We start from the raw sequence: 12991 nt of genomic DNA on the forward strand, positions 1-12991 counted from the left end.
AGCATGCAGTCTACTGGGTTCACATTTCATACAAGCCGAACAAAAACAACACCTTCAAAATGTACCTGATTTTTTTTTTTAATTAACCGCATTCGTCTTAAGTGTACCTGAAACTTTTATTATTATTATTATTGATATTATTATTATTATTATTATTATTAACCACATTTCATTCAGGTGTACAAGCCTTTAACAACAGTATATCTATCATGTGTAGCTTACCAGTAAAATTCTACATTAGGGGGATATCGTTATGAATAATTTTTGTGTTTATCTTGCCAACCTGACGTAATACACTAATATTATCTTTCCTATAGATAATTAACTTTCTGGCCATCCCCCCCGAAAATACTGAGCAACTGTTAAATGCATCAATCCTAATGCGTTATTTATTTATTTATTTTGTATCCCTGCTAATCTCCACACGATTACGTTTTATTTAAGAGGAATTTCTAGCAATATGATACGTTTCCCCGAAGATAAACACAATCATCAAGTTGTAGCAAAAAATACAGAAAAAAGTCATTCTCTCTCTCTCTCTCTCTCTCTCTCTCTCTCTCTCGTACTGCATGTTGATATTTCATGTTGTCCGTTATGCAGTGCTGCCATACAGGGATCTACACATTCCTCTCTCCATTCCGCTGATAGCCTACACGAGTTGGCATGGAGAAAGAGAGAGAGAGAGAGAGAGAGAGAGAATGAATGAATCAACATTTTTTTCCCATCCACATACCACCACGATATGAACTTCACTTCTTACATCGCTCCATAAACCGATCTCTTTCTGACGCCGAAAAAGAAAAAAGTAACCTAATTTGATTTTTTCTCATGACACGGGGCGCCAGCGCACACGCACACACACACACACACACACACACACACACACACACACACACACACACACACACACCAAAGTTACAATTCTCACTATATTCACCTTCATCGCATTCTCGTGCCGGTCAGACTGCTAGGCATAGTTTGTATCTCTCTTATCTGTTCATCTTGCTGTACAAATGGGTGGGTGGATGTAATTAAAACCATGCTATACATTGTTCATTTAACTGGCTTACAACTGGCATATCTCCTCTTGAATGCTGCGTTGTGGCAAGTGATTATTACTAGAAAATGGTGCTAATCACGAAGAAGTGCTATGGAAAGGATGAACAGCCCAAGTTTTTCTTATTCTACCACACATTTATAAGAAAGAAGCAAGAAGAAGAAGAAGAAGAAAAAGAAGAAGAAGAAAGATGATGATGATGATGATGATGAAAAAGAAGAAGAAGAAAATGAAGTAGAAGAAGAGGAAGAAGAAGAAGAAATTGAAAAAGAAGATGAAGAAATTGAAAAAGAAAAGCAAAGAAGAAAAGACAATAATGATGAGAGAACAAAATGAAAATCTGAACCAAGAACTATAGTACGTGTGGAATCAAGGGCAATATTTAGACTCAGCATAAACTGCCTTGTCTTATTAACCTTAGTGCGGTCCACAGGCATAAAATCTACACTAAGCCGCCTTCTCCCCTCGATGCAGTAGAGCTTCTGTTGTTGTTACTGGTGCTGCTATTTTTATATTTTCATTTATCTTCTATATGACACTTTTCAGTTTGTGATCACCCTCTCCCTCCCTTCCTATGTGTGTGTGTGTGTGTGTGTGTGTGTGTGTGTGTGTGAGAGAGAGAGAGAGAGAGAGAGAGAGAGAGAGAGAGAGAGAGCGTGTGTTACATCATATTTTCAAGTAAGTTTTCGTAACCTCCGGCAAATCTAGGTTACCCACTAATACCTTCAGCACAAAGGCTTTTTTTGCTATACTCTCGCTACTGACAAACGTTTTCATTAACTATGGCAAGATCCTCGTAATAAAGGGGCTAATGGAGACTGCAATTACATGAAGTATTTCCAAAGTTGACTAAAACAGATAGAATAATAGCACATGACATCGTACTGAAGGGGTTATACACTCCAGTCCAGGGAAATAAGTATAATTTTATTCATGTTAACCTTGGACGATTTTACTCATCCTGGGATAAATATTCAAGCTGGTGGGGAGAGAGAAAACCGATCCCTTGAAAAAAAAAAAAAAGTCGATTCCTTTGTTGAAAAATATATAAATAACAAAAATAAAGCGATAAAATACGTCGTTTGATTAAAAGGTTAGAAAAAAATCCGTATCATACCAATGTCTAGCCATAAGGATCAAAATAAAACTGGTATGAAGTAAAAAACAATGAAAATAAACCATCTCAGCCAATAACAACAATAATAATAATAATAATAATAAAACTGGTATGAAGTAAAGAACAAAGAAAATAAACCATCTCAGCCAATAATAATAATAATAATAATAATAATAATAATAAAACTGGTATGAAATAAAGAACAAAGAAAATAAACCATCTCAGCCAATAATAATAATAATAATAATAATAATAATAGTAATAATAATATTATTATTATTATCATTATTAACAACAACAATAACAATAAAACAAGAATGAAAATAGCAAGTCATGTTCACTAAAAAAGATGAAAACTAGAGGGGCTTTCCGTGGAGCATCTCTCTGACAAAGGCAACGTAATTTCCAAACCACTCTTCATAATGGGTTAGGTTTTCTCATCACTGATTAGGGTTTCGCAGAAAGTGTTTTCCAGATCCAGACTATTTAATACGATCCGGATCGGTCCCAAAAGTTCACCGATTGTTCCCTGGGACATGGGCTATCAACCCACCAAATCTGGTCCAAATATCTCTTAGTTTTTGAGTAATCCTGCTAACAAACAGAGAGAGATGAAAACATACGCCTTGTCAGTGAGAAAAAGGACCCCAAAACCAATACACTCACCCATGCGGACCCCTTAAGAACGGAAGGCAGCATATGAAACCAATATGGCGTCACTGTCCAATTTCCAAGGCCCTCTCGGTGGCCAAGTATGAAGCAGCGAAGTGAGCAGCAGTGTAGCCAGCGTCACCAGGCCAAGTAACGGGACGAGAGTTTTTTTTGTTTACGATTTTTTTTTTTTTTTTTTTTCTATGCGCAACGTTGTGGTTAGGCATAATGGATTTTGACTTCTGATAAAATGCGCATGTGTTGTGGAATTGTGTGTGAGTATATTTGCGAGTCAGCGCCTGTGTGTAATGTAAGCTATCTACCTGACTTGGTATAGCACGCAAGCACGCACACGCACACGCACACACACATACCCCCAACGCGCGTTTGTGTGATTAGCATTCTGTGGGTGTTGGCTAACCCTCTGACTGCTACGGCAGCCTCTCTCGACCGTAATAATAATAATAATAATAATAATAATAATAATAATAATAATTAACAATAATCTGATGTACTGGGTAAGTTTATAATACCAAACTACCGATGACATTACGTGCGGCGATAGAAATTCCAAATGGATCTGAAGATTTCGTTGCATCTGTACTCCAACGATTTATTCTACCTAATTCACCTTAATATTCTCTATGTCAATACTACAATGACATTAATAACACAAGAAACAACGATGATATACTACGCAAAATAAACAGCTAAAGAAGAGGTGTTACGAAGCCTGCTATGCCACCCAGAACACGGCCCAAGATGTAAAAACACGCTGTGAAGGTTGTATACTAGATTTCCTAACACCTCTCTCTTGTCGATTTATTCTGGACACTACATCTCATATCCCCTTGTATGCCGTTTGATGCAATGACGATATTAAAAGAATATAAGTAGCGCCTGCGCACGCGCACACATGCAAACAATGTGTGTGTGTGTGTGTGTGTGTGTGTGTGTGTGTGTGTAAGATGCAAAGTAAATCGCCAAGGATGAAGCACTACAAAATCTCTTATGCCACAAAAAATGACCAAGACGTTGCACGAGTCACGGGCCGAGATAACACTCAAATTATTTCAAATACGGGCAGTAAATAAAGCTTTTAACGTCGATTTTTTTTTTCATTTCTTTACTTCTTGTTTTCTTTTTGTAAAGTACACATCTCGTAACTGACAACGGCATTCTTAAAATTTAAATCGCAAAGTGGAAAGAAAGCCCTTTTTTTTTTTTTTACGGTCATTTGTAGGGTGTCTGTAATTACCAGCACCCCGCAATACAAAGTTCAGCCAAGTACTATACAAATATACTATAATTCTATCTTTGCCAGGTGCTTCAAGTATTGTTCACATATATACAGTAAACAAAAAAATGATTAATAACTAAATAAATAACATATATACAAATAAAGAGAAAGTGGACCCCAACCAAACAAGTTCTGGTGGTTAGCAATTGGGTACAGGGAGACGGGATGCCATATTACGAAGTACTTGGTGCCAAAAGGGGACGCCGCGTTACTTGATGCCAAAAAGGAAGCTCGATGACGTCATATGTAAACAAATATGGCGACCGCGTGCCTGGTTCGATAATGGCGCGTCCGTCAAGGATAATCACCTATAATTATTTCTGACCCAGTGAGGCAGGCAGGGTTAGCTACTGGCCTTTCTGGTGCAAAAATATATTAATACCAATAATATTTCTTCCGACCATCGTCATTTGAGGCGATTACAGGCCATTCACTTACTAAAATTAAACTTTACTGGATTTGCAAGAACTGGAAATGACACAATAGACACGAATTTCATATCATATTCGTATCTACTATCAACCATAAATTTTACATATTAGTGCTCCATACATAGGCTAGAGACTTGGGGACTGGAGTTTCCTTTAACCTCGGGCTAAAACAACAACAAAAACAATAAAAAAAACAACAACAACTACTACTACTGCTGCTGCTAAAACAACAACAACAACAACTACTACTACTCATACCAGGACATCAACAACAACAACAACATTTACTACTACTACTACTACAGTACGGCGATGTCTTTCACACCATATCTTGCTGCCTCTAGACGATTTTCTTCGCATTAGCATCCCCCCTCCCCCAGTAGTAAACGACTTAAAACTTGAAAAAATCTCTTCCCATCTGAATAAAGTCGTCTTGAAGTAGGGAAAAACGGAATATAAGAGGCGGGCTCGGGGTGAAGGGGTCAAAATGATATTGCAGTACTAAGGCTTCGGATATGAGAGAGAGAGAGAGAGAGAGAGAGATTAGATGGGGGGTGAGGAGAAAGATATAGGCAAAAGTTAAAGAAAGGCAGCCATGTTGGCTTCTCTCAAACTACGGTACTTCCTCCCCTCCCATAAAACCCACTTTTTTTTTTTCTCCCTCCTCCTTTCTCCCACTCCCACTCTTCATATCCCCCGCCACAACCTGGGTAAAATCAACCACCCTCCACCCTTCCCCCCTCCCTCTCCATATTCTTTTTCCATCCTCCAATAACGCCCCCCACCCCACCTCTCCCTCCCTTTTCCTTTCTCAACCCCACTTTTTCCCCTACCTGCGTAATATCAACCTTCCTCCACCTTCATCTCTCTCTCTCTCTCTCTCTCCCAACCTATTACTAAGTTTCGCCTTCCCCTTTTCCTTCACCTTCTTACCTCTTTTTCTCACCCTACATCCCTCTTCTCACTTTCCCAACCATTTCTTTTCCTTCCTTCCACTGTATCTTTTTTTTCCCCACTATATATCATTCTATTCATTTTTTTTTTCACTCTTTTTCCACTGATCAGACAATGGATTCGTGTTATTCTTCCTCTCTGAACTCTGAATGTAACACCTTTCTTTTCCCCGAACTCTCTCTCTCTCTCTCCTACGCACAATTACCCGTCTCTCCCCTTCCTCACACACCGACATTTCCTCCCCCAACCCCTCTTCCGCACACCTGCCTGCCTCTCCCCCTTCCTCCCCTCCTCGCTCCACACACAAATCGTCTGTTTCCCCTCCCCTTAGCTCCCCCCTCCTCACACTTGCCACCTCCCTCCCCTTCACACACCTGCCTCCTCTCTGCCTCTCACCTCCACACAACTGCCTGCCTGCCTCTCCTCCCCTCCCCTCCACACCTGCTTCCCTCCCCTTGACACACCTGCCTCCCACCTCGCCATTATCCTTTGTTCCTCATACGGTTCACTGCATTCATTGCACACACACACACACACACTATTACAATCGTGCTCTTTGTGCGTTATCGGTGTATGACAGCAAGATCCTTATGAAAACACAACATTCAAACCAGCAACGCCTACTCAGAGCTAAATATGGAAAGCAATGATTTTCAACATACATTACAGCTACTCATACTACCATACAACAACTACCACCTGTTTATCATCATCATCATCATCATAAAAAAACTAGAGAGGCACTCACTGGAGCGCATCTCTCCGACAAGGGCAACGTAATTTCCAAACCACTCTTCATAATGGGTGAGGTTTCCTCATCACTGCTTAGGATTTCGCAAAAAATGTTTAACTGATCCAGAGTCTGTAATATGATCCGGATCGGTCCCAAAAGTTAATCGATTGTTCCCTGGGACATGGGCTTTATACCCATCAAATTTGGTCCAAATCTCTCTCTCAGTTTTTGGGTAATCCTGTTAACAAACTATCAAACAAACAAGGGTGAAAACATACTCTTGTCGGAGAGAATAATAATAACTAGAAAGGGCTCAGAGAGCGCAAACCTCCTCAAATGCCATTAAAAAGGATCCAGGCCCGTGGATATAGGATCCGGATCCGCCCCCAAATTTAATCAATTATTTCTTGGTCCTGGCCCACCTTTCCACAAAATTTCATTGAAGTTCATTGAGAACTTTTGGAGATATTGTGCGGGATACTCCGGATCTGGATCCGGATCCGGACCCAAATTTAGTGACTCCTTACTTGGCCCATGGCCTACCCTTCCACAAAATTTCATCAAAATCCTTTCATAACTTTTGAGTAATCCTACTAGAAAGACAGACAGACAAGGACAAACAAACAACGCGGGGTAAAACATAACCTCCTTGGCGTAGGTAATAATAATAACTAGAACTGTAACTGCCAACGGACAGTCTCCACCTACTGTTTCTTAGTGACCTTGACCCCATTGGAGAGATATGGATTATTTTTTTTTTCTATCAACAATGGTCCATGCCAGGGCACATAATCTGGGCCTTTTAGATTCCTTGCGCAGTCTCCGGTTCTCCTGGAATCATCGAGAGACTCTGAGGCCACAATAATAATAATAATAATAATAATAATAATAATAATAATAATAATGTTAGGTATCATTGTTCTGTAGCCACACTACAGAAGTTCGCCACAAGGTAAGGCACAGTATGTGTAATATAAACAAGATCTGAAGACCCTAAGGTAACTTCTTGTGTAACATCAATAAGGGATCGCCTCCATGTCACCCTGTTTCCCGCCAATTCATTGCCCTCCCCCTAGCTCACACCCCCTCTCTCATATACCTCTCCACTCCATCACTGCACCTCATCCTCGGCCTCCCCTTCCCGCTTCCTCCCTCTACTTCACTCACATACACTTTCCTCGTTAGTTTCCCGCTCTCCATCCTCTCCACATGGCCAAACACACCTCCATGTATTTCTCCTAACGCTTTCTATCACATCCACATCCAATTCCACACCACAACGCTCCTTCAATTTCTCATTTGCCAGTCTGTCTCTCCAAGTAAATCCACATGCTCTTCTCAAATAACTCATTTCCACTGTTCTTACTACTGACTTACGTCCTTCCAACAAGGTCCAAGCTTCACTTCCATACGTTAGACTTGGCATCACAATACTATCATGCAGCGACTTCTTTACTTCCATGCTCACTACCCTATATCTTATCACTGCTTTTAAAGAACCAGCAACTTTTCTTCCTTGTTATACACTTTCAAGCACTTCACCCTCCAAACTTCCATCCCTTCTCATCACACTACCCAAATACCTAATGCACTCACATTTTCCATTTCCTCATCGTTCACGGTACATTCAGCGACTTCATTTTTCTCCAAGACTATGCGGTTACTTTACTCTTCCCTACATTCACCTTTAGATTCAGTTTCTTACACACTCTCTCAAACACATTCACCAAGCCTTGCAGTTCCCCTTCGTCTTCACTTAACAATATAGTATCATATGCAAACAACAATACAGGAAGTTTCCAAACGGTGCCCTATCTCATTAGGGTCGCTCCAACATCCACTGCTCTGCCTTGTATCTTTTATAACCCCATCCATATACAGGCTGAACAACCATGGAGACATGCCACATCCCTGTTTCAATCCAACATTTGGAGAGAAAAATTCACTCAGTTCACTATTCACACGCACTCCAGCATTAGCATCCTCAAACATACTCTTCACGACATTCAACAACTTCCCAGTTACTCCATATATTCTTAGTATTTTTCACATTCCTTGTCTATAATAACAACCATAATAATATTACTAGTAATAATAATTAATGCAATACATACATCTGATGGAGAACGTCCGCCATGACTACCCCGTCGGTCAGCTGAGAGAGGATGGTGCCATCTCGACCTGGGAACGTCTCCAGCTGAGGGGGTAAACATACACACACGTTAGTATAGCAGACACAACACACACGCCAATAGAACTACAACACGCCACAGTTATGTAAACACAACACACACACACACACACACACACACACACACCTCAATTACAGCAAACTCAACACGCGGCATTAAAGCAAACAACACTTATCAATAACGCTAGAATAAATTTATTAAAATACAGTAAAATGTATATTAAACACAGATATCAATAAAGCAAATACCCGGCACACGCTTCAATAAAACATGCCAATTCATCGCATCAGAAACAATGCACCACAAAATACAAGCACCAGTAATACATCATCATCATCATCATCATCATAACCTACACCACCATCATCACCACCAGCATTATCATCACCATGGAGACCTCTTTTCCTATCAACAAATTAAAAAATAACACAAACTTCACAAGCCAAAAAGGTACTAAACGCAACAGTTACAGTCCCTACTTCTGTAACACACCTGCCACATTACACAAAAGCCTTCTATGTAGCTATAACCTGTTCACTTTAAATAGATGTAGAATTGACATTCCGGCATCTTAAATGCAGAGCTGCAAAAAACCGACCTTAGAATATGGTGTTGGTCATGAAGTGCTACATGAAGGAGGTAGAGCCACACCATAGACTTGAGTGTTAATCCCTTTAGTACGAGTTTTTTTTTTTTCCTGGACTGAACAATATCGTAAACACACACACACACACACACACACACACACACACACACACACACACACACACACACACACACCACACCTCATCATTTATACCCGCAGACTTCTAAAAATACAAACATTCCATAAACGATCAAGGGACGAGGGGGAAAAAAAAAAATCCACATAAGGCAGATACACGCACCCTCTATATATAAACACACAAACATTACCACACACCATATACATCACTATACCATATAAGTTTGGTCTGATATGCTAAACACTCTCTTTATATGGTGGGCTTCCTTCAAGGCTACTACTATTGCTACCGTAAAGGCTATGCTACACAAAAGGACGTACTCAGGTGCTATTGGAAGCTATGTAACACCTCTTCTTAAGTGATCTATTTTGCGTATTATGCCTGAACATTCTCTTACATGCTGTCTTTATATATATAATTTCAATACTGTGGGGTAATGTGCTAAACAAATCGCTGAGGACAAAGTGCTACGAAGATTTCTATGCCACTTACAATAAGGACCTAAAACTTAAACTACTACTACTACCACCACCACCACTAATAACTCGTCGGACAGGGAAGTAGAGCCAGGATTCCCGGACTTGATAGATGTGTGGACGATAGGCTAGCACCCTTCCTCTCTCTCATAATCCATCATCACTCTATATAAGGGTGACAGTCTATGCAAATCGGGGTCCTTATAGGGCGACAGAGGCCATGTAAACACCCTAAGGCCTGATGCTGGGGGTCGTGTGGGACATTTGGGATAACCAGTACCAACCTCTTCAACAATTCCTACTATCAATCAGGCATGGATTCAGATGCCTTTTCCATCTGAGGGAACTGGGCTACTCTCAAACTTGAATAATAAATCGTGGCTGCGAGAAATCATATGACTCCTACTTATAAGGTGGGAATGAGTCTCTTTGATCAGCCAACTCTCCAATCTGACAACATCTGCTCATCAACTAAACAGAAAGGGGTTAGAGATCTTTGTTAAGTGAGGGTAAACGCAATATAGTACTTACGAGAAAGCTTAAGGACAAAAATTCGATAAAAATATCATCTTTTCTGATTTTTACATTTCTCTCCTGGCCAATACCGGTATTCCAAAACTTTTAAAGGCTTGGTATATTTTCCTGGCCATAAATAATTTTCTCTGTAATGCGTCAAGGGGCAAAGTGAAGGACAAGTTCTAAATGTGAAGCAATGCAACTGTATAATAAATAAATAAATAAATGCTATATGCTAATGAAATAGAAATCAAAGCCATTTCATTCCTTTCACTGTGATACGGTGGTTAAACACTAAAATTACCTTCTTCCTCCTTCACACATGTACACTGAAGAGAAAGGTCTAAATTGCTTATACAGTAACGATGATATATACAGTACTGAACACCAAGGAAAACTGACCTACCTTAACTAACCAAACGTCTCATTTTACCTAACCTAACCTACCTTTACCTAACCTAACCTAACCTAACTATCCACCTTGACCTTACATCTGGTCTGTGATATTTACATTATGGGTTCCATTTTCTTTAAAGTGGGTCAGTTTTCCATACTAGAAAACTGATTCGGGGGTTATTTTCCATTCCAAGGGGTCAGATTTCTCAGTGACACCGGGACATTAACGGATTCATGGTCGGAACAACTGTAGAATTCTACTGCTGCTAACGCCAGACGATTTTATTCAGTTGGGGGGCAGTCATAGAAGCCTGAGAGAGAGAGAGAGAGAGAGAGAGAGAGAGAGAGAGAGAGAGAGAGAGAGAGAGAGAGAGAGAGAGATTCTTCCTTTCATTACGATACGCGTGGTTTGAAAACTTTTACCGGAATTACATTCTTCCTGTAACGTAATATGGTACACTAAACACAACCTGTGTTCTCGTCGGTTAAGGAAGGTCCCTAACGTCTTCTCCCAAGCGATCTAATTTGCTTATTACACCTTACTGTCATATTCTATGTTATGTGAATCTTGCCAATATCATCATACTCAGCATAAATAAAATACAGTACAAAAGGATATCAACCAGCCATATCCAAAAACAAAGCGTTATTGAAGATGTGCAAGGGAGCTTTCTTACACGACGAGAATACGGCCCACAGATACAATACCGGAAAATTTACTCAGCTGAAATAAAATCGTCTGGAAATAGCTGAAATGAGTGTCCCGTCCCCACCACGAGAGGGTTAAAGGTAAGAATATTAACCTCTTCAATCCGATAACATATTTTCAACTTCATTCTCGCTACATACACACGACTGCAGGGACTGTTCAACTGGGAGAGTCAAATATCATCTTATTCTGATGGCCGAATGTTTAAACCTTAAATATAGCAACAAAGATGCAAACCCACATTTTATTGTAATTTTTGGTGCACCTGTGGTTAATAGTTAAGGTCAGCCTGCATCCCACATTCCAGAGTGCAGTCAGCAACGATATAGGAAGATCAAACATCTACCTATCTATCTATTGCCAGACGCCTTAATCCTGTAAGGGGTGGCCACAAACAAATCGCCTCATATTCAGTGGTTTCAAAAATTGTCGTAACAAATAGGACTTGTATTCCACACTGCAGCTTTGTGTTTAAGGTAAAAAGAGTGTACCGGTAATTACTTGCTGTTGGTACCGTTAAATAAACCAATAAAGCGTTCCTTGTGAGCGCGTGACGAGCGAACTAGCATTTGTACATGCGCCTATCATAATTTCATCTTGTTGTAAATGCTCAACATATCTGGTGAGGTAGCTGAACAATAACAGAATAACTGAGCTAAAATATTTACTTTCTCACGTTTTCACACACACACACACACACACACACACACACATACACACACACACACACACACACACACAAAAGCCTGCACGCACCGGTGCTGATTTCACCCCCAAAACAGAAAAAAAAAAAAAAAAAAAAAAAAAAAACATGTAAAAGTACAAGCGTAATATCCGATATTTAATTGTTGGAATTCATGCAAGAAAACACAACATGAAATCTTTTTTAAATCGATTTCTTAGTGCAGTATATCAATTGAAGCCCCCGGTACATTCCTTTGGGAAGCTGGGATTGCATGGGGTTTCTTTGGTCTCAGTAAATATATGACTAAAAACAAAATTTACTGACTATCTACTACCTGCTGAAAGAACCTCTTCTCTATCTCATACAGTAGAAAAGTAATTAGCCTCTGAAAACCATCGCGGTCGGGCCGGGCCGGGCTGCTCACTTCTCAGCTGAACGTAAACGTAGCTTCGCTACGCTTGCGAGGGAACGATTGCTCGCTTCGCTCGCTCGCTCGTAATAATACAGTATATGAGAAAAGAGGCCTGGATAATGATGACAATACTTTTTTACTGCTGGCACCCAATGATGATAACATTTGTTCACCACCCACCGACGACGTCATTTTTGTGTTCGCCACATTCATTAATCACGTCACTAATTGCTGGTCACCCCATGATGGCGTCATTTTTTACCTGTTTGCCACCAGCTGATGACGTCACTACTTGCTGGACACCCACTGAAGACGTCATTTTTCCTTGTTCGGACCAACTGATGACGTCACAGTTGCTGGGCATCCATTGATGACGTCATTACCTACTCCCCACCAACCGATGACGTCGCTACCTACTCCGCACCATCTTTACTTGTGGTCACTCATTAATGACGTCAGTATTTTGGCTCGGGGGAAGCAGATGACCTTGCCAACAGGAATTTTTTTTATTGCAACTGGTGTTATGTAAGTGAAATTACGGGTATTACAGCCGTGGCAGTGGCAATGACGACCCGGCTTAATTGGCGGTTATAAGTTTTTACGTCCCGTGCTGACCAGGAATTTGGACAAAAGTGGT

General features: G+C 40.3%; 1 protein-coding gene across 1 annotated transcript in view; it reads right to left on the reverse strand.

Annotated features, from left to right (window-relative positions):
- Nucleotides 1-12991, reverse strand: part of LOC145410375 (protein Hook homolog 3-like) — a 200823-nt gene that overhangs the window by 167863 nt on the left and 19969 nt on the right. Inside the window, exon 2 of the mRNA XM_080280527.1 lies at nucleotides 8358-8440. Within this exon, the coding sequence (XP_080136653.1) occupies nucleotides 8358-8440 (83 nt within the window). The remainder of the gene's footprint in view (nucleotides 1-8357; nucleotides 8441-12991) is intronic.

Source organism: Coenobita brevimanus, chromosome 85, assembly GCF_032717465.1.
Source record: "Coenobita brevimanus isolate Jiangsu-jjx chromosome 85, ASM3271746v2, whole genome shotgun sequence".
NCBI classification, from domain to species: domain Eukaryota; kingdom Metazoa; phylum Arthropoda; class Malacostraca; order Decapoda; family Coenobitidae; genus Coenobita; species Coenobita brevimanus.